This window comes from Trachurus japonicus, chromosome 20, assembly GCF_045865225.1.
Source record: "Trachurus japonicus isolate A0001 chromosome 20, Traja_1.0".
Taxonomy (NCBI): domain Eukaryota; kingdom Metazoa; phylum Chordata; class Actinopteri; order Carangiformes; family Carangidae; genus Trachurus; species Trachurus japonicus.
This window is the reverse complement of record NC_140926.1, coordinates 9,887,198-9,906,094: the sequence shown is the minus strand read 5'-3', so window position 1 is coordinate 9,906,094 and position 18,897 is coordinate 9,887,198. Positions and strand designations below refer to the sequence as shown.

The window sequence follows — 18,897 nt, the reverse complement described above, 5'->3', positions numbered from 1 at the left end:
CTTGAAAAATCTGTATTTACCTGTAAGTTGAGCCGCTTTATGTTTGGAAGAGGCCAGTATGTTTTCTCGCGTTACTTCTGAAACATTTTTTTTTATGAATATTAAACATTTTTCAACGTCTCCTTTCGCACCGGCTCAAAGGACAACAAGTCCCACAAACCATTGCCCGTTTGTGGGACTTGTCACCTGGCAGCCTGAGCCTGAAGCGTTTGTGTGTACGTTTCCATAGGGAGCGAGTCACGCGCATACACACACACACACACACGCTCCTTGTCGTTATAGTTTGAGCGAGGATTAAACGCAGTGAGGATTTTATCTGAAGAAACCTGGTGCTATCAGCAGCCACAGACAACTGCCTCCGTGAACAAGTACAGCCCTAAATGGTGAGTTTAAAAACTGGGGGAAATAAGGAAAGAGGAGACGGTTCGGTTCAAAACATCTGAGAAACTGAAATGTCCAGTCTGAAATGTCAATAACTTGTCATAGCTACTACATTGCTTATTTAACCGCGTATTTTATCAGTCCATTTATCATGTTTTTGTATTGTTTGTGGCTATGATTAGTGGGATGGAGAGGCTGAGACATTAGAGTTAGTTATAGCAGGCAAAGTGCACATTTAGGCTATATAATTTTATATGTTCAAATTAAACAGTTTATCTTCCACTGTCAGGTTAGTGTCCACTTGTGTTTTCAATATAACTGACCTTGGATAGCTTCCTAATGTCATGTTGCCTGGACAAATCTTAATTCCCTTTAAATCCCCCCACAGCAGGTTGCCATATGTGAAAGCTGAGTGCAGACCAGCAGTCCCCTGGCTGGCCTCTCTTCCTTGTCTTATTGCTTATTATCTCAGTGAGACTTGCATAGCAAAAAGGATTTGTTTAGAAAAAAAGTTCATTCCCAATTTTCTGTGGAAAGACGTCCATCGTATACACCATGCGAAAAAATGGCAGTACAGCTCTAAATGTTAATTACACTCCTTCATTCATTAGATGATTATCAGGAGTCATAGAGCCAAATCCAGTCTCTTTGGATGGGAGTTCCTGGCCCCATCCAGTGAAATAAACACTAATCTCATTTTGTTTAGCTGCCCTCGATTCACTTGCAACTGCATTTCCTTTTAACCTAAATATAACAGGTCAGTATTCAAGCAAAGAGGTTCTACCTGCTCACCAGCCTGTGCTAAAGTTTCATGAAAATAGCTCACAGATGGAATTCAAATCCATATGCCCTAATACTCGAAGCATTAGGCTTATATTTCTTAAAATCTTGGTATGCAGTTCATTATTATTTGAAACCAATATATCCATTAACCTTTTGTTTATTGAACAAAAAAAGGCTGGGTTTTCCTTGGCATCTCCTTGCCCATCTGAGTATATGCCGTTTTCAGTCTGGCCCTGCAGCTGCACACTTGACAACCGCTGTTTAACCAGCTCCACCTGTGTCAACTGGCTCGCTCAAGAGAAACTTTATGTGAATCGATGAAGAAAGGAAGAGTTTTCCAGCCTCTTTTCACCACAGTCTCACATTTATAGCCTCTCGTCGCCAGAAAATCACATTTCATAGTGTACAACTCAAAATCGTTTATACCTGAGGGATGATTGAAACGGCCAAAGTGACGATTGTTTTGTGGAATTATTGCACTGATTGAGCCGTGGTCTATAGATTAATTAGAGGATAAAGGTTAAGAGTGCTTGTTTTAATTTGAAATTTAAAAAGTCTTCATGGAGATTTATTTGGCTGAATCTGCAACCCAACAGTGAGATCAGACTGGCCTGTGGCGTCAATCAAATCCTCTTGCAGGGCAGGGTGCTTGGGGATGCTAGTGGAGGCCGGTAAGCATGACAGTGATGTAACATCCTATTTACATCCCTGTTGGCCTAATCTGACTAGGGCTGCCTATGTCATCTCCCTTGGGTGGTTGTGCTGGAGCCTCCTTCTAGTGTAACACGCACGTACTCCTCATCAAGCAAAAACACAGGTGGCTCTAGCTTTCCTTTGTCTCCAGATCACTAAAGAAACCTGTTTTCCAGGGGTAAAGGAAATACCTGGTTTTTATTGTGTGTGTGATTTTGTCTGCTTGTAGTTAGAATACTTGTGCCTGTTGCTAATGATGTTTTTCTTTCCTGTTGTTCCAAAGGCTCGCAAAGGTGCAGTTTCAACTGTTGGCTGACCTACATCAACAGGACCCAACCTTCCTAACAATGGATCACTGTCTGCAAGATGAGTTTTGACTTTCAAGAAAGGGTGAATACTGGGATATACTGGCCAAATGAACCACGCAGCTGAACTGTTCTTGAGAAGAGGCTGGTGACGGAGGGGGGGAATCAGAAGTCTGTTTTCACAGCTTGTTTCACACATTTGGAAAATTAAAAAGCTGATGAAACCATCGTAAGAGATGATGAATCGCTACACCACCCTGAAGCAGCTCGGTGATGGTACCTATGGCAGTGTGCTGATGGGGAGAAGCAATGAGTCTGGAGAACTAGTAGCTATCAAGAGGTGAGGATAATGATCATTTATTATCATTATATGTTTTACTGTAAGACTTGAATTCTGTTTCTCCTTGTTAGAGTCTGGTGAAACTGTATATTTGTATATTATGGGTGTGACCGAATAGATTAAATTTGAGAGTTTTGTCATTTTTATATTGTTTCTCAAAATATAGATGGTAATAGATAACAAATGTGATTTTTTTTTACCTACATTGAGTATATTATGTCTTTTTTAAAATGTTATTTTATTAAAGTTTCCATAAATTTATATTTAGTGAAGTGCCCTTCACTATATTTTAAATATAGGTCAAGATTGCCTTGAAGCCTCTTAACTAATGCCTATTAAATATTTACTTTCTAACACTTTCATAAGGCAGAGTATTCAAAAACTTGAGTTAAAATTGCCTTGGTTAGATTTCATGCTAAAGAAATTCAATGCCATGTGTAGGACTATGGAATACTGGTTTTCTTGCCATCACCAAGGCAAACAAACTAGCTTTCATGCCTTTGTTCAGCAGCATGGCAGCAGGGTTCAATAATAGATGAGAAACCGGGGAGATGTGTCCACTGGTTGATCATTTGGTTACTGTGCAAGACAATACGTGTGGTGACGGTGAAAGGGAGTGAAAGTAGAGGGTGTGTGTGTCAGGTTGCTGACATTGTGGAGGGAACGAACGAAACTGGCGGGCACCCAGAGAGTAGAAAAAGATATGTGCACATTCTGCAACTCTTACATAATTCCTCGGGGAGGGAGAGGTAACGCCGATCAGGGTAGATAAACTATTGTAAAGGTTTCTTTGTATACCAGATGGTGTGTACTTTTTATGTACATACACAAACTGTGATGAGACTTACAACTTAAGGCATCACTGTATCAACTTTGTCTAAAGATCAACACCTGTAAAGTTTAGAATATCAATTCAAAACACTTGAATGTACAATATAATAAATGATCTTTTGCAGGTTTGCTCATGAAATGAAAGGAGCTGTAGGGATACCCCCGAAAGATCTGAATTATTGATGAAAGCACACAAAAGAATTTTGCAAAGATGGTGACGCCCCTGTGCATCAGGTGTAACGAACTGCTATCGTGTGTGTCTTTGTCTTTCATAGGATGAAGAGGAAGTTTTATTCATGGGAAGAATGTATGAACCTCAGAGAAGTGAAGGTAAAGATGCTGAAGGTTATGCATAACTACTGTATCACTTACATCACTCTCAGGTGTTGGACAGTGTTCCTGCTCTCCAGCTATCAATCTTGTTAACATTTAATGCTGCTACAGAACAAAGCTGTATGAACATGAATCTGTCATTATGTTACATGACCTTTATCTCTCTTATCTTTTCCAACTTCGTGTCACATCAGTCTCTGAAGAAACTGAACCATGCGAACGTGGTGAAGCTGAAGGAGGTGATCAGGGAGAATGACCACCTCTACTTTGTCTTCGAGTACATGAAGGAGAACCTCTACCAGCTAATGAAGGACCGGTAAGGAGAGAAATATCACACTCTATGATAGAAATGCTACATAACACATTGGTCTCTTTTTTTATTTAATTACCTCAACACATAGTTCACTTAAGGTCACAGGCCTGAGGTGGCCAGTTTACCAATAAAACAACACACTGAGTATTTCATATATCTCTCAGGACACTATGCTAAAAGTTTGCATGTGCACTTGCCTTATACTCCCCCTTGTACACACTAGACTAACAGCTTCTCTGGGGGAGGCCCTTGTGAAACCTCAGGTGTGCACTGCACATGTACACACCTGAATGTGTTGTCTGGCAAAGATGAATCAGAGAAGCTGATGTTTCATAACTCATACGTTTAGGAGTTTTGCGTGTTTTTTTTCCCACATATGCTTTGTTAGTACCAGTCAGAATAGAAGACAGAGTGCTGTTTATGTGATAATGTGTCCACCAGCAGGTTCATGAGGATTCTATTCATTTTATGTTTACAGAAAAAAATTGTTCCCAGAGTCAGTGATAAGAAACATAAGCTTTCAGATATTACAAGGCCTGTCCTTTATTCACAAACATGGTAGGTGTACCGTGTCTTCTTCATGGCTTGCGAGTGCATGAGAGTGGTTACACACTACAAGATTGAAAAATGAGTCAAAATAGTGTGAAAACTACAAAGCTTTTACATTTGGAGTATTTAAACCAAAGTCTTGAGTGAACAAACTGGTCATTGATTGATTCATCGATCAGAATCTTGTAGTTTGTCAACCCTCCACAACAGGCTTGTGTAACTCTTTGGTCTGCATTTATACAGTTAATGAATGTGTGGATACCTCATATGTCAGGCTGCAAGTTTTCAAAAATCTGAAACTAATAATTTATACAAACAGTTGGTATGTACAACACGTACCGGTGCCTCCACACATCCAATATAAGTGCATGCAGCTTTCCTTTCCTTTAAGCTTTAACTGGTTTTAACCACTCTTCTTCAATCTATCTTTTCTCCCTTTTTCTCCTCTTTCCCTGTCTCTTCGCTCTGTCAATTAGAGAGAATAAGATGTTCTCAGAGAATGAAATTAGGAACATCATGTTTCAAGTGCTATCTGGGTTGGCTTTTGTACATAAGCATGGTAAGAGGCTTTACTCTGTCTATCCTTCCGTCTAGAAAAAGTAGCTTGACTTTAGTGTGGGTGGTGTGTTTTGATATTGTAAAATGTCAGTGTGAATCTCAGATGGAGCAGTAGCACATTTGTGTATAGGGATGCTTAGTTCATATGCTTATGCGACTTTGTGTGCTAATACAGTTACATATAGTGTATTTTATAGTAACCTGGATCATATGATAATGTCACAACAACTTTATCCACAATTCACCTTGATACTTGGGCCGCATTTCTTCTCTAACCTTAACCCAGTTATTTTAGCCAACAAACCTTGAATGCGCTCTAGTTCACTGTGTGTTTTAGAGGTACACTAAATAATGTTATCATGTAGTGTACCTCTAAAACACACAGTAAACTAGAGTGCATTCAAAGTTTGTTGGCTAAAATAACTGGGTTAAGGTTAGAGAAGAAATGCGGCCCAAGTAAAATAAAAATGTGGTTGTGAAAACACAGGCCTTCAAACCAGATGCTGTTCCAGGCAAATGTAAATGTGAAATACTGCAGCACAGTATTGTGTGTTATTGTGTTTTAGTCCTGTGACAAAAAGCTTGATATTCACTGTTGCACAGGTTTCTTTCATCGAGACATGAAGCCAGAGAATCTGCTGTGCATGGGTCCAGAGCTGGTCAAAATAGCCGACTTTGGACTGGCCAGAGAGATCCGCTCCAAACCTCCTTACACAGACTACGTATCAACCAGATGGTGAGAGGAGCTTCTAGACATCACTAGCAACTGACAAAATATATATTTTTGCTTTGTTATCTAAGTGTTGTGTTGTATTTTCTCTGTGAAGGTATCGAGCTCCAGAGGTCCTGCTCCGGTCGTCCACCTACAGCTCTCCTATTGACCTGTGGGCTGTGGGCTGCATCGTGGCTGAACTCTACACACTCAGACCGCTTTTCCCCGGGAACAGTGAAGTGGATGAGATCTTCAAGATCTGCCAAGTCCTGGGCACGGTCAAAAAAGTGAGAGGAAACTGAAAGGAGACGGGTGGAAATGCTCGACTGTGGTTAAGGTTTTTAAACATGAATGAAATTCTTAGCGATGGGAAAATATTTAGGGTAAATGTGCTGATCAGAAAAAGAACAAGTAGGCTAGAGGCAGGGTTTCTCTCTCTGTGGTGTAAAGTAGCTTAAGCAATCCCCTTGCTCAACAGGATGCCACTTTGTTTCAAAGGCTTTCTCCAAATCCACCACTATTAATTCTGATTGCTGAGCAGAAATCCTTTAGAGCCTGTTTTGGGTATAGCCAGGTCAAGACTTGAGTGTATAACCTCGAACCAGGACGGCAGGCATTCATCAGCACTGATGTGTACAGGATCTGAGGCTTTGGCTTTATTAGTGTACAAGAGGAGTCTAATGTAGGGTTATACATTTTTTATGATGCATCACACAATTGCATTTGAGCATCTTTCATTAAATTAGTTGAAGCTGGTGTTGGATTAATTCTGCATTATTATCATTAATTATGTACTGTCACATGAAATGACACAAAAATACAGAGTCTAGATTTGCAATATAGTGTTTGACTTTGGCTCCACCTACTATTTTATTCCATTGATTGACAAGTTTTACTATACCGAGAGAGCCACTGCCCGTAGTTCCATATGCTTATGTTACCATGCAAATGGTGTATGTCTCTTTCAAAAAGTAATACAGAAGCATTTCAAGACTGTATTATGAACTGAATTATGAAATAAAATATACTGTGTAAATCTCTATTTCAATCTGATTTATGTATGCATGTATATAATATATAATCATCTGATTTTCTCCTTCAATAGATGGATTGGCCGGAGGGCTACCAGCTAGCCTCTGCTATGAACTTTCGCTTCCCCCAGTGTGTGCCGACCCACTTAAAGACTCTGATCCCAAATGCCAGTAATGAGGCTATCACCCTCATGAAGGACCTGCTGCAGTGGGACCCCAAAAAAAGACCCACAGCTGTACAGGTAGGCAGGAGCGAGCACTAAAGCCTGGATAAAACCGGCCACAGCAATGATTTATGAACTTGATTATCTTTTCCTATGACATTGTGTACCTGTCTTCAGAGAATTTTCATTTCACAGTGCAGCGCTCACAACTGTATGAAGATAATCTGTTGTTCCAATGCAGAGACTGCATTAGACCGTGTAATCCCAGTCATTTTAAGTACAGCTTAAGACAAACTTCATTCCCTCTGCAAAATGTTTAACCACTACGTATGAGCTACGTACATAGATTACATAAGTCCCCCTATGTTGCTGGAAGAGAAGAGACGACTCCACTATTATGTCGACTTGTTGCTTGTTAATGCTGAACTAAACAAAGCTCTAGGTAGCAGTACAGCATTCACATAACATAACAGTGCCAGTATCTGTCCTACAATGCCTGCTCCCCCTTTTACACAGACATTGATCTGGCTCCTCCTCTGCTGGCTCTGTGAACAGAGACAAAATTAGACAGTAAGGTAGTTGAATTACTCTTTTGACCTTGAGAAGGAAACCTTTCCAGTGGCTGACAATGATTTTCCATTCTGTGCCTTTTACAGTAATGGGATGAAGTCTACTCTGCCTGTTAGTCAGTATTACATTGTGTTTTGTGTTTGCTTGATGTCTGTGTTTATTAGGATGACATATAATATATAAACCTCCCTGCATGTTTGAATAAAGAAGGTACACAGTGGTTTGATTCATATTGTTAATGCAGTGTTTAATGTCACAGTGTCATGGGAAAATGTTTGATAACAACTCTCACAGAATATTCAGAATAACAGTAATCTGCTTTCCTCTATCTTTGTCTAGGCCCTGCGTTATCCGTATTTCCAGGTAGGCCAAGTACTGGGCCCTCGTCCTCAAAGCCAGGAAGTAAAGAAAGTCCAAGCAAGGCCACTGGCCCAGAAGCAGCTCTCAGAGTCTAGGGTTGATCCCCAGCAGTCTTCCTCTGAGTCCATCGCCTCCACGTCCTCCTTGAGAAATCAGCAGCAGCAGCAGGAGCATCATTACCATCATCATCATCACCATCACCACCAGCACCAACATCAGCATCAACCTCTTCAGCAGATCCCCCTGCCCCAAGCTGAGAGTAAAACAGGAGGTGTCAGCCATGCAGTGAGTTTTTGCTCAATGAATGAAAGAATTAAAAAAATATATATCTAACATTATGCAGCTCCATACTGTCAGGATATATCAGAATAATAATACATAAACTCCTTATATCTCCTGACTTTGCAGACACTAACTATATTGTCATCTTCTACAGAAAGCAGCATCGCAGGGCAACGAGAACAGCGGTGGTGTCGGGTCGATGGGGGCGGCGAAGAGCAGTCGTCGTCGCTGGGGCCAGACGGTGGCCAGGACGTCAGACAGCTGGGATGAGGTGGATCCTTCAGAACCTGCTGCCTCCAACTCCAAGAAACCAAGCCTAGGGAACGCAGAGGAAGAGAGGAGCCCTAAGGAGCACCACTCACAGTGAGTGCTGTAAAAGGCAGAAATTGAATATAATATTAAAATCTATGTTTTCATGAGTGTAATGACCTTAACATGTTTTTTATTAATTTAGAGTGAGCCCTTATCTACTCTTCTTTATAGCCTGTCATGTTGCAACACTATGTTTTTATTGTAGCAGAATGGTGGAGTCAAACACTGACTCTGTCTTTATGTTACCTGAAGGCCACTGTATGTCCTCCTACATGCTTGGAAAGGGAGGGGTTAGGGGAGTGGTTTTCATTTGGTGACCTCAGATCCTACACATTTTCCTTTAACAGAACTGGTTTTGCAATTTTACAATATCCACGTGTGATTTATTTGTCTCGTGCATGGTGCATTATTTAATTTTGTAGTAGGTTGACTGAGTTTTTTTGCCCTTATCTGAATTATTGAATACATTTTTAAACCCATAAGAGTGATAGCAGTAGGACTTGAGGATTCAAGACTTATTGTGATTAAAAAATCATTAGGTTCTTTTTGAATGCAGAGCTTTTAAGTTTCTCTTGTTTCTGTTTCCAGGCCGAAGGAGCAGAAACCCCTGTATGCCTTCAGCACAGTCACCAAGCTACCCAACAATGTCAAGGCAGGCCAAATGAACTACAATCTTCCAGGATCTGCTGCACGCCAGCACTATCTCAGCCAGTCACGGTACTTGCCTGGTAAGACAGCATGAAACACCCAATCACCACAACTCGGTGTAAATGCCATTTATACATTTTGTTTTGTGTCTTTAAAGAAATGGATCGGGTTTTTTTTTCTCCTTACTGGAAGCAGTCAGGACCAGACACATTATGATTTATGTCCATCCATCCCATTTATGTGTCCAAGAAATAAATCTCTTCAAATTTGGACTCATGTTGGACTTATTTAGATTTTGAATTTGTGGTCAAAATTGAAGGTCATAGTCTGATCACTCAGATTCCCTCTAATTGTAATTAAGGCCCTTGTTTCCATTTTGAGATTTAGCTTAGTGATTTGTAATGCAGGCTTTGGAGTGACCGACCATCACCTTATAACATGCTGTATTTAAGAGAGGAGTCGATCTGTTTCATCAAGCACATGAAGTCAGTTTTAGTCCTTGTACCCTTGATTTTTCACCACATTATTTCTGTTGCTTTAAGGGTTAATTGGAAAAAATCAGCCCTCCTCTGGAGATAAGGAGCTGAGTGGTATGACGCTGCGGGATCTGTGGGAGAACTCTTCAAACACTGTAAACAAACCACTTGCTCCTATTGGAGGAGGATTATCAGTCACGAGAACAAATGCGGGTAAGCACCTCTGATGCGAGTGCTCAGTGGAGGGGCCTTGAGGTCCAATAACCGAGCGAACACATTATGTTTGAAAATTAGAATTGTAAACGAAAATCAGACAATACATCCAGTTCTTCACTAATATAAATAAAGATTACACCGATTTTGTGTCTTTGTGTAAACCTGGCAACTGTCAGTGTCATCTGCTCTTACATAACAGGAGGCTGTCTACTTTGTGACACAATAGCTCTAAATGATAATGATGCAGCTAATGTCTGCTGATCAGTAGTTACGGGGCCACGGACAAAGCAGCGTTAGGAGTGAGCCTAAGTGTCTGCGAATTTAGAGATGGGACACCTCGAAAGATCATTTGTCATGTAGACAGACACACAATATGGCTCCCCGCTGTGGCTCCCTCCTTCCCTCTCTGCTCCTGTCTCTTTCTTTCACCTTGTCTCTCCCTCCCCATTGCTTATTCATGAGCTTAAACTGTCGGTATAAGATCAAGTGTTTAAATGTCCCTCAACTGCACACCCTCTACCCCACCCCTTCTGCTCATTTGTCCCACCCCACATCATTTACACACATAAATACACCCCAACGTTTGTTTTGATTCCACTCACCTATTATTCATGATTATAGTTTAGTTTTTCATTCATTAAGAAATATTCATACCTCCATCAGTGCAAGCATGTATGTGATGTTTGTTTTCCTCTGTCTTCTCATCCTTTTCTGTTTTCTCCTTCTTTTCCCCGTGACTGCATGTGATTCAACTTTTTTGCTGTGAGAGTAGAAGAGAGTCCCTCTAAGTCTGACGATAGCCCACCTGAGAAAACTCTTGTTAAAGAAAGAGTACTGGAGAAAATTGACCTCTCCAAAGGTACTTAACTGAACCGACTCCATGTATGAACAGTTTTGCTGCTTTACATGTAAAAACAATGGCACGAATTTAGACATCTGATAGCTTTCACTGCAACTTAAATCTCTTTTGTGTTTGTAACATGTTTGTTGTTGTTGTTAGAATTGATGCGAGGCTAAAATGAGATAAACTAACAACCAGCATGGCGGCTGATGCAGCGAGCCTCAGCCATTCAGCCATCCCCTTAACATGTGAAAGAGGCCGGGTGCTCAAGGCTCGGCAGGAGACAAGGGTATAAATACACAGTTTAACCTAAGAACTAAGAACTCCAGTTGCTAAATTGCACTACGACCACTATGCCTTCATATGGGAACAATGAGGCTTTCGACTAATTACGCTGATAACCATCTGTGGCTGTTGGTGAAGCAGATCGATGGTGTCACATGAGAAACTGAATGACTTCAATCACTCGGCCTTATTCATCTGTTTGGGTCCTTTGTAGTTGTTTTTGCATATGTTGTGGCTTATTCACACACAGTCACACAAATTATTATTATTATCAGTGTGTTTTTGTGTTTTTCAATGATAACACATTATTGTAACTTATATTAAAGCAGAAGTAAGTGGTCCGGTCGTTTTCGCTAATGCTGCGTTCCAGGCAGGCTTTTGAAATCGTAAATTACAGCTTCAAGTCACAACTTACGACTTTGTAGCGTTCCAGGCAACCCACTCGTGTTTTTCCGACCTGTTTTACCGGTGAAAGTCACTATAACGGCCACTCGTAACTTCCGACCGGTGAACTCGTACCAGATCGAACTGGTACGACTTCACGGTCGGAAAAATACGAGTTTCCTTGAACGCACCATAACAGTCCTCGTCCCTACGTCACTACATTCACGGCGTTCCTTGGCTGCACACACAGCCCTGCATGCCGTTCTCTCTCCTCATTGGATAAAAACTGTAGGATACGATAAATGTTTTCTCCTGGGCTCAGAGCAGAGCAGAGGGACTGACAGACCCGTGTTTCGGTCCAAACACTCTATGTAAGTGATTGCTGTCGGAAGATATAACTATTTAAGACTTATATTAACACAAATATATCACTTACTTCTGCTTTAAGTTGACTGGAATCCCATGCAAAGTGGGTACCTGAAGGGTGTAACAACAAAATACACAATGAATACAGACCCCTGAAATATATATGTATCTTTTTTTCTCTTGTAGGTAACTTTGTAAGCACCAAGTACAACCTCTCTAGTGCTTACATCCCTTCGGTCCAAAAGAAAGAAGTGGGCTCGGTGGGACAGAGGATCCAGCTCGCTCCTTTGGCCGGGCAGCACACAAGTAAGGACTTAATACATCTACGTACAGTACACAATCACGACAAAATGATTCAACATCTCCTCGAATCATCCTCCTGGCTGAAAACTATTTGTCACCTTTAAGCAAAACCACTCCCTGCATGATCGTCCTGTCTGTTTCCGCTTTCTGACTTGCATTTATTCCATCTATGTTTTCATTCACTGGTACTACTTTCTTCTCTTTCTTCACTCTTTCAGTCGGTCTTTCTTCTTCTTCTCCTGATAATAAAAAAGACAAACAAAAAGCTGGCAAGCCCAAGCCCATGTCCAACTCATCCTTGAGTGAAACCAATGAAGGTATTTTAATTCTCTCATGTAGATTTTATTGTAGCTCTTAGTTTCAACCATAAACGTTTCAGGTGAAAGAATTTCATTGTTGACTATTAAATTAGACAGACTGGTGAATACAAGACATATTGGAGACAGTCAAACTAACCAACAGCCGTGTTCCTCCAGATTATGAAGGCTGGAAGAGGAGGAGAGATGGGACTCAGATGAAGGGGAGCTACTCGGCTCTGGGAAAAACCTCTGGAAATCTCCTGACCAGAGCTCCCACAGTACAACCAGTCCACGGCAGGGTCGACTGGACGTCCAAGTATGGGGGAAATCGGTAGTTGAGTGAAACCGGCCAGACAGCTTCGGCTTGTTTGGGCAGGGTTCCCATAGAAACCACTACTCTGGCTAAGAGAATTAATCCTGAGCGGAATTTTAACTTCATTTGAACTCAAATCTGGAGAAAATAATATTCATGCCGAAACAAACTACACCCACTACACATTTTTGCAGTGACATTTGTCATAGTTGTGAATGTAAAAACCAACTCTACATGTGTGTTGAAGCTCTGTTTTGGAGATGAAGGTTGCCATGATGCTAAATCAACACTGTCTGCAAGACAATCCCACTGTAAATCCTGAAGGATGCAGTGTGAGCCAACTCTTAGTGTTAAAGTGTTTGAATACTGTGGGGTAGGATTTAAATGTAGAATAGCCTCTTTTTAAAAAAACAATAACTCTAGTTTTTATTGTCAAGTATTGTGTCACCACCCATGCATAAAACATAAACAGCCTTTTTATCAGCTGTTCCTGCACTGCTGTATTCTCTGCTTTCATCCACCATAGTGTAGGTAACTGTTTTCAATGTAAAGATGGACTACATCAACTCGTGCTGAATATTGTGAAGCGACTACAAACGTCTTTGTGTTATGCGATGCATAAACTGAACATTTTTGTAAACGTTTTATACAAATAAATATACTGAAATTCAAAGTGCATTCATTTAAAGAAGGACAAGACGGCAGTTTCTATTATATAAACACAGTGCTATATTTCATCATACTTTCAAAAATGACATTAATGTTCAACAGTAAATGACAAGTTGACACGTGGATGAAGGAAAACACATCAGAATCTTCACTCCATCAGGACTCCTGGGGTTTCTGGAGCAGCGCCATACTCAGCTTCCCAACCATCAGGAGACTGGAACGAGAAAATATTAGACTCTTACAGTTAGGTAGTTGTATCACCACCACAAAAGAGCAACATGGCACATTCTGCTGTTCTTGTTTTGAGGGTCTGTTTGCTAATCTGGTGCATGAAGGAAGTATTCAGACCTTTTCACTTCTTTTCACATGTAGGTATGTTGCTTTGCATGAGGATGAACGCAGTGAAGAACAAGAGATAACTTAATGAAAACATTGTCCAGAGAGCACAGGACCCCAGAGGAACAGGACAATGACCCTAAACAGTTTCAGGAGAAGTCTGCCAATTAAACATCTAAAAAAAATGCCTGCACCAACCGTCCTAAAAGCATCTGTAAAAAAGGATGGGAAACAAATCCCTAAATCCAGGTACGGAATTCTTGTTTCATCACACCTCTGAACCCTCGAAGCTGTAATCGTGCTAAACTTCAACAAGTTGTGTTTTTATTACATTTGCAAACATTTCCAACAATGCTTTCACATTAAAATTGAGTTTTGACTGCAGCATGACTGGGAAAAAGTAAATGTACAGTATTCCAACATGGGGCTGCGACATAAAATTTGAGAAAAGTGAAGGGATCTGACTAGTATCTGGAAGTGCAGTATTTGCCTGCATTGAGCCAACATCCTTTAATCTGCATGTAACGTCACTTCAGCTATGTGAACCGTACCTTGCTCCAGCCACCAGACCAGCGGGCATGAACTTCCTGGATCCATAGAACCTCTTTCCCATCACACCAGTCAGAGCTCCTGAAGTAGCTGCAAGACAACATGAGGTATGACATTTTGGTGACTCTTTGGGGGAAAAAAAATAAAAAACAGACCATGACCATCATGAGACAGTGATAACTCTTAATTTATACACTCTTTGTCCCATTTACCCACACAGAGAGAACAAAATACCAACCTAGTGACACCCAGACATTGTTGGGGTCATTGGAGACCTGATAGGCTCCAAAACCTGCGAGGCCCCCGAAGAGAAGACCGGCAGCCAGGGAGGGGACACTGCCTGGAAGAAACAACACAGCAGAGATCAACACCTGCTCTTCACATCCACAGACAGGACACAGGTGTGTTCATTCCATAATGCAAACAGAATAAACTTGGGATGTGGCAAGTTTTCATCCAATAAGACGAATTATACTTGGAGGACTTCTAGTTCTAAATGTATTAGTATGAGTGAGAGATCAGGAAAAGCAGGTTAATCTGTAACCTTACACCACATTTGGCCATTGAACGCAACACATACCTGCTTTCACGTAACCAATTACTCCACCGGATGCGACCAGGGCTGCGTATCCATATCCTACCCAGTCGACAGACATGTTGGACACCTGTCAGAGACACAGCGCGTTAAATAATCCACTTGAACCAAACACACTTCAACTAATGCACAGTAACTTAACAACTGCATTCAGATCAGCTCCCTGCTGTGAACCCGATGTTACTTACAAAGCACAGTGTGTGTTCAAACTCAGACACTGGCTGTGTGCAGTTAATCTGCACGAACAGGAGATACAGGAGCATCTTAGAAATGTTCCCGCTCACACTCACTCAGCAGCACGCGACTGTTTTTGATCAGAAATCGTTACATTGTAGCCCATGTATGTGTGTGTGCGTGCGTGCGTATGCGTGTGTGTCTGGTTCAGTAGATAAGAGAGATAAGCCTTGTCATGAGCACCACAAGCATGAACTAGCATCACAGTTGTAACAGCACATGCAGAGCGACAACGAAACGCTACAGAATATTAAAAAAACAACTGAATCCATTTTAACAATCAATATAGGACAGTGTTAATGTAAAAGGCTGAATAGAAGTAAAATCAGAGTGACAAATATGAAAACATGACACACAAACACAACATACGACCTTGTTCCTTCTGTTTCTCCTCTGTCACTAGGAACCACAGCTCGTTCCCCGCCGAGCACAAATTAGTGGTGCACACTAAATGCAGCAGGATGGCCGATGGGAAATGTAGGCCAAAGTCCTGAGAAGCGGTTATTCTTATACTATGCAATCCATATTTAAAGGCCTGCATATATAATATATTATATCTAATACAATACAATATTATTTAATATAACCTAATACATAATACAATTCACATTATACATAATGTGTAGCACATTGTAATGTCCTATAAAATACAGGTTTTCACTCTGTCATTGTGAGTTATTGAACCAATGGCCACTGAATCCATCTACAACTGAATCCTAGAATATTTTCTTAAACCTTTGTGAGTAGAGTTTGCATGTGAGTGTCCAAGTCCTGGAGAATATGAACTAATTAGCCTATTGTAGTTAATCATAATCTATATTCTAGAGGAGATAAACTTAACTGGCAGAAAGTAATTAAAAGTTGTAATAGACAGTGAGATGTAGGCCTGTGTAGCATAAGATTAATGATTAATATTTTATATAATGACTCTTTTTTTTGCCCTGAAATTTAACACAGTCTCCTCCTAAGACTGATGAGGTGCCAGCAAAACTTCTTCCATCTTTCCCCGCAAAGCCGTGTGTTACACACCATCACTTGTAAAGAAACCACCATAGTAATTCTCATTCATGACTTTTTGTTGATTCATATTTTCTCATAAAATGGAATGAAGAGGAGACACAGTGTGGGAACTGTTTTATTATTGTTATGTCGACCACAAGATGGCACCACAGGATTAGATTATACAGTGTTCAATGCATCTCCAAACTGAATGTAGCCTATTTGTTTTTTTTCCCCTTTCTTTTGGGTGCCTATTCTTTTTCTTTTTTATGCTTTTTCAAATATATTTTATTTTACCTTCAGACAAATTTTCTTCACAAAGGCAGGACTGGGTTGCTCATTAGACTTGCACATGTAAAAGATGCAGGTTAAGGCTTAGAGGTGTGATTACGGGTCATGCAGGACAGGTGGGTGAAACCTATAACAACACTTTCTATTGAGGTTTTAGTTAGATAATAAACATTTCTGTCAGTTGCCTGCATTTTGGCCACATTTGCAACCATAATTCACATTTCGCTTATTTTGGGAAATGTTTTCTTCCATCCGCTGTTTTATTGGCATCGTTTTGGCAGTTTCACTCTGTTTAACTGTGCACACAATCCTATTTGGTTTTTCTTTTTTATTATTTACCTGCAGTATTGCATAGAATCCACTGGCGGCGTGTGCATGCTCGCTCTCCTGCTTGAAGAAAGATGGCGCTAGAACACAATTTATTTCTCTCAGAGCACCAACGTTTCATACAAAGGATCTGAAACCTCAGTCAGCAAGTCACCAAACATCACCATTATTTTTTACGAGGCTATTCACTGGACTTTTGCACCTTTAGAGCCTGTGACGGGATAGTTCTCCAGCAACCGGGCTCGTCCTGTGGGAACCGGTCTGCAGCCAAAAAACAAAAAATTCTCTATTACAAATAAGACTGGGAATCTTTTTTTTAAAGATGATTTTCCAACTTCTTCTCCATAACTTGAGGCTAAGGAATTAGTGCCATCACCGATCAATATTTGAAAACTACTAGAGAAGGAGAGGAGACCGCGAGGAGGAAAGCTTTCCAGAATATTTCCCCCCCTTTTTTTTTTTTGGCAACGCAGAGGACGCATAAATTACGCACGAAGATGTGTTTGTGTCTCAGCAAATTTCAATTTTTCAACAGGATGCGGACCAACCAGTGCCACACACAAGCTGTCATCAATAATAGCAATAATCATAATAATGATAATAACGGGGATAAAGGTGATAAGAATAATAGTAATACTGCATTTGTGTAATTTGTTTTAAATGTGAATGGCTGGACAAGGTGTCTGGTGCAACCGTTGCGACGCCTATTAAACACAGCTCGCAGTTGTAGGAAGCTGAACGTTGCCGGAGGCCCGGTGCCGCGGTGGAAGTGGTTGAAACCAAGCCCTAGACAAACAGGCTGGATATTCAAAAGGGACCCCGCTCTTGTCTGACACTAACCCACTCTTCGACAGCTCTGCTTTAAAACTTACTCCTCCCTAAGTGCGCAGAGCCCCAAACAATATTTCTGATCCCCCCTCTCCTCTCCACCACCTCCACCATCCACCAACCAACACCTCCCCACTCCTTTTGTCCAGGCCCTGGTAGCTGCAGGTACTGTCTGTGCAGTTAAAATGTGTTCACCTTTGAAGTCAAAACATGAAGGCTTGTTTTAAACATTAACACCACAAAAAATCTATAGATAGCCTCCTGTGTGGAATTAGATATTTGGGAGAAAAGAAACTACACAAAATAAAGGAAAATAATAAAAAAAAGAGGGAAAATTAAAAGTGAATATTTTTTTTCCTCTTAAAAAAAAAAAGTTCATTCCAGTATTCCCAGCGCATGCATGGAATATGTTTAATATCAGTGACAGGAGCAGTGAGAGGAGCGAGCGTGCAGCTGTCTGCACCGCAGCTCTGCATGTCCCGTCTCCAGCCATGTCTGCATGAGTCTCCCCTGAAACTTGAAAGAAGAGAAGAGGGGGATTTTTTTTTTTTGGACTTAAAGCTCAGACTATTATCACCTATGTGAGCGCATGTTGCTCTCCTGTGTGTGTGTGCGTGCGTCCATGTGTGTGCGCGCGTGCGTGAGAGAGACAGAGAGAGGGGAAAGCTCATTCGCTCTTGGCCCGAGGGGTCTACGTAAGTATGTATTAGAAATAAACAGTGGATAAATAAATAATGACCCCCTCACAATGGCAGGGTGTAGCTCTCTGTGCACAAGTAATGATGTTGGCAGTTAACCTTCAAGTTTTTTAACTTGACACAGTTTCATTTGTAGTGAGCATTCATGTTTTTCTATCAAGACAAAACATTGAAGAGGAGGAACAAAAAGAAAAGGTTAATTGACTTATAAAAGTAACAGATGTCATTTTTTCCCTCTCATGTCACATGAAGACAAAACATAACCTACATAATTTAGTATATTTTCATTTGCTTCCTGCTCCTTAGCTGATAACGTAAGCATATTAATATGAAAAAATAAAATAAATAAAAAGTCATGTTTATTGGCTTTATTAGTATTTTTATGCGGAGGGTAAAACAACTTTTCATGTGAGCGATACATTTTGCTAAATTTCTATAAACGAAATGAATTTCTGATGTAAATTCACCTCGTGCAAAGAAGCCACTGTATAAAATATGGATTTTATTGGAGAAAGTGCAAATGAACAGATGTAATTAGTGATTTTTATTCATAGTAAAAGCTGTGGGTGGTGCTTGTTTTGAGTGTATCACTCACATTAAATAATTTATAAGCTTTTTGGTTCGTTTTGGTTTATCATAATAAAACTTATTTTAATTTAATCTATGGACCAAACTATGACAGACCCTAACAAAAAGACATTTCACTTTTTTCCCAGGTAGTTT

At 40.6% G+C, this 18,897-nt stretch overlaps 2 protein-coding genes across 13 annotated transcripts; one reads left to right on the top strand and one right to left on the bottom strand.

The window, feature by feature from the left end:
- The first annotated feature begins 2,140 nt into the window (after positions 1-2,140).
- mak (male germ cell-associated kinase) lies at positions 2,141-13,321 on the top strand. 10 transcript variants are annotated; one of them, XM_085762698.1, is made up of 15 exons: positions 2,141-2,502; positions 3,609-3,663; positions 3,861-3,982; positions 4,458-4,537; positions 5,690-5,822; positions 5,914-6,085; positions 6,904-7,071; positions 7,903-8,208; positions 8,360-8,568; positions 9,106-9,245; positions 9,708-9,854; positions 10,630-10,716; positions 11,920-12,039; positions 12,255-12,353; positions 12,513-13,321. In XM_085762698.1, exons 1-15 carry the CDS (start codon positions 2,399-2,401, stop codon positions 12,668-12,670), a joined length of 2,100 nt encoding a protein of 699 aa, XP_085618824.1. In that variant the 5' UTR covers positions 2,141-2,398; the 3' UTR covers positions 12,671-13,321. The 10 variants fall into 10 exon arrangements, with proteins under 10 accessions (XP_085618824.1, XP_085618831.1, XP_085618823.1 ...); XM_085762705.1 differs by lacking the exon at positions 10,630-10,716 and adding an exon at positions 5,005-5,087; XM_085762697.1 differs by lacking the exon at positions 4,458-4,537 and adding an exon at positions 5,005-5,087 and having other exon boundaries at positions 12,513-12,856.
- Positions 13,322-13,353: 32 nt separating this feature from the next.
- On the bottom strand, positions 13,354-15,473 carry tmem14ca (transmembrane protein 14Ca). 3 transcript variants are annotated; one of them, XM_085762714.1, is made up of 5 exons: positions 15,404-15,473; positions 14,783-14,867; positions 14,441-14,542; positions 14,205-14,292; positions 13,354-13,531 (listed from the first exon to the last, which is right to left on the bottom strand). In XM_085762714.1, exons 2-5 carry the CDS (start codon positions 14,856-14,858, stop codon positions 13,474-13,476), a joined length of 324 nt encoding a protein of 107 aa, XP_085618840.1. In that variant the 5' UTR covers positions 14,859-14,867; positions 15,404-15,473; the 3' UTR covers positions 13,354-13,473. The 3 variants fall into 3 exon arrangements, with proteins under 3 accessions (XP_085618840.1, XP_085618839.1, XP_085618838.1); XM_085762713.1 differs by having other exon boundaries at positions 15,401-15,447; XM_085762712.1 differs by having other exon boundaries at positions 14,986-15,446.
- Between the last annotated feature and the right edge of the window lie 3,424 nt (positions 15,474-18,897).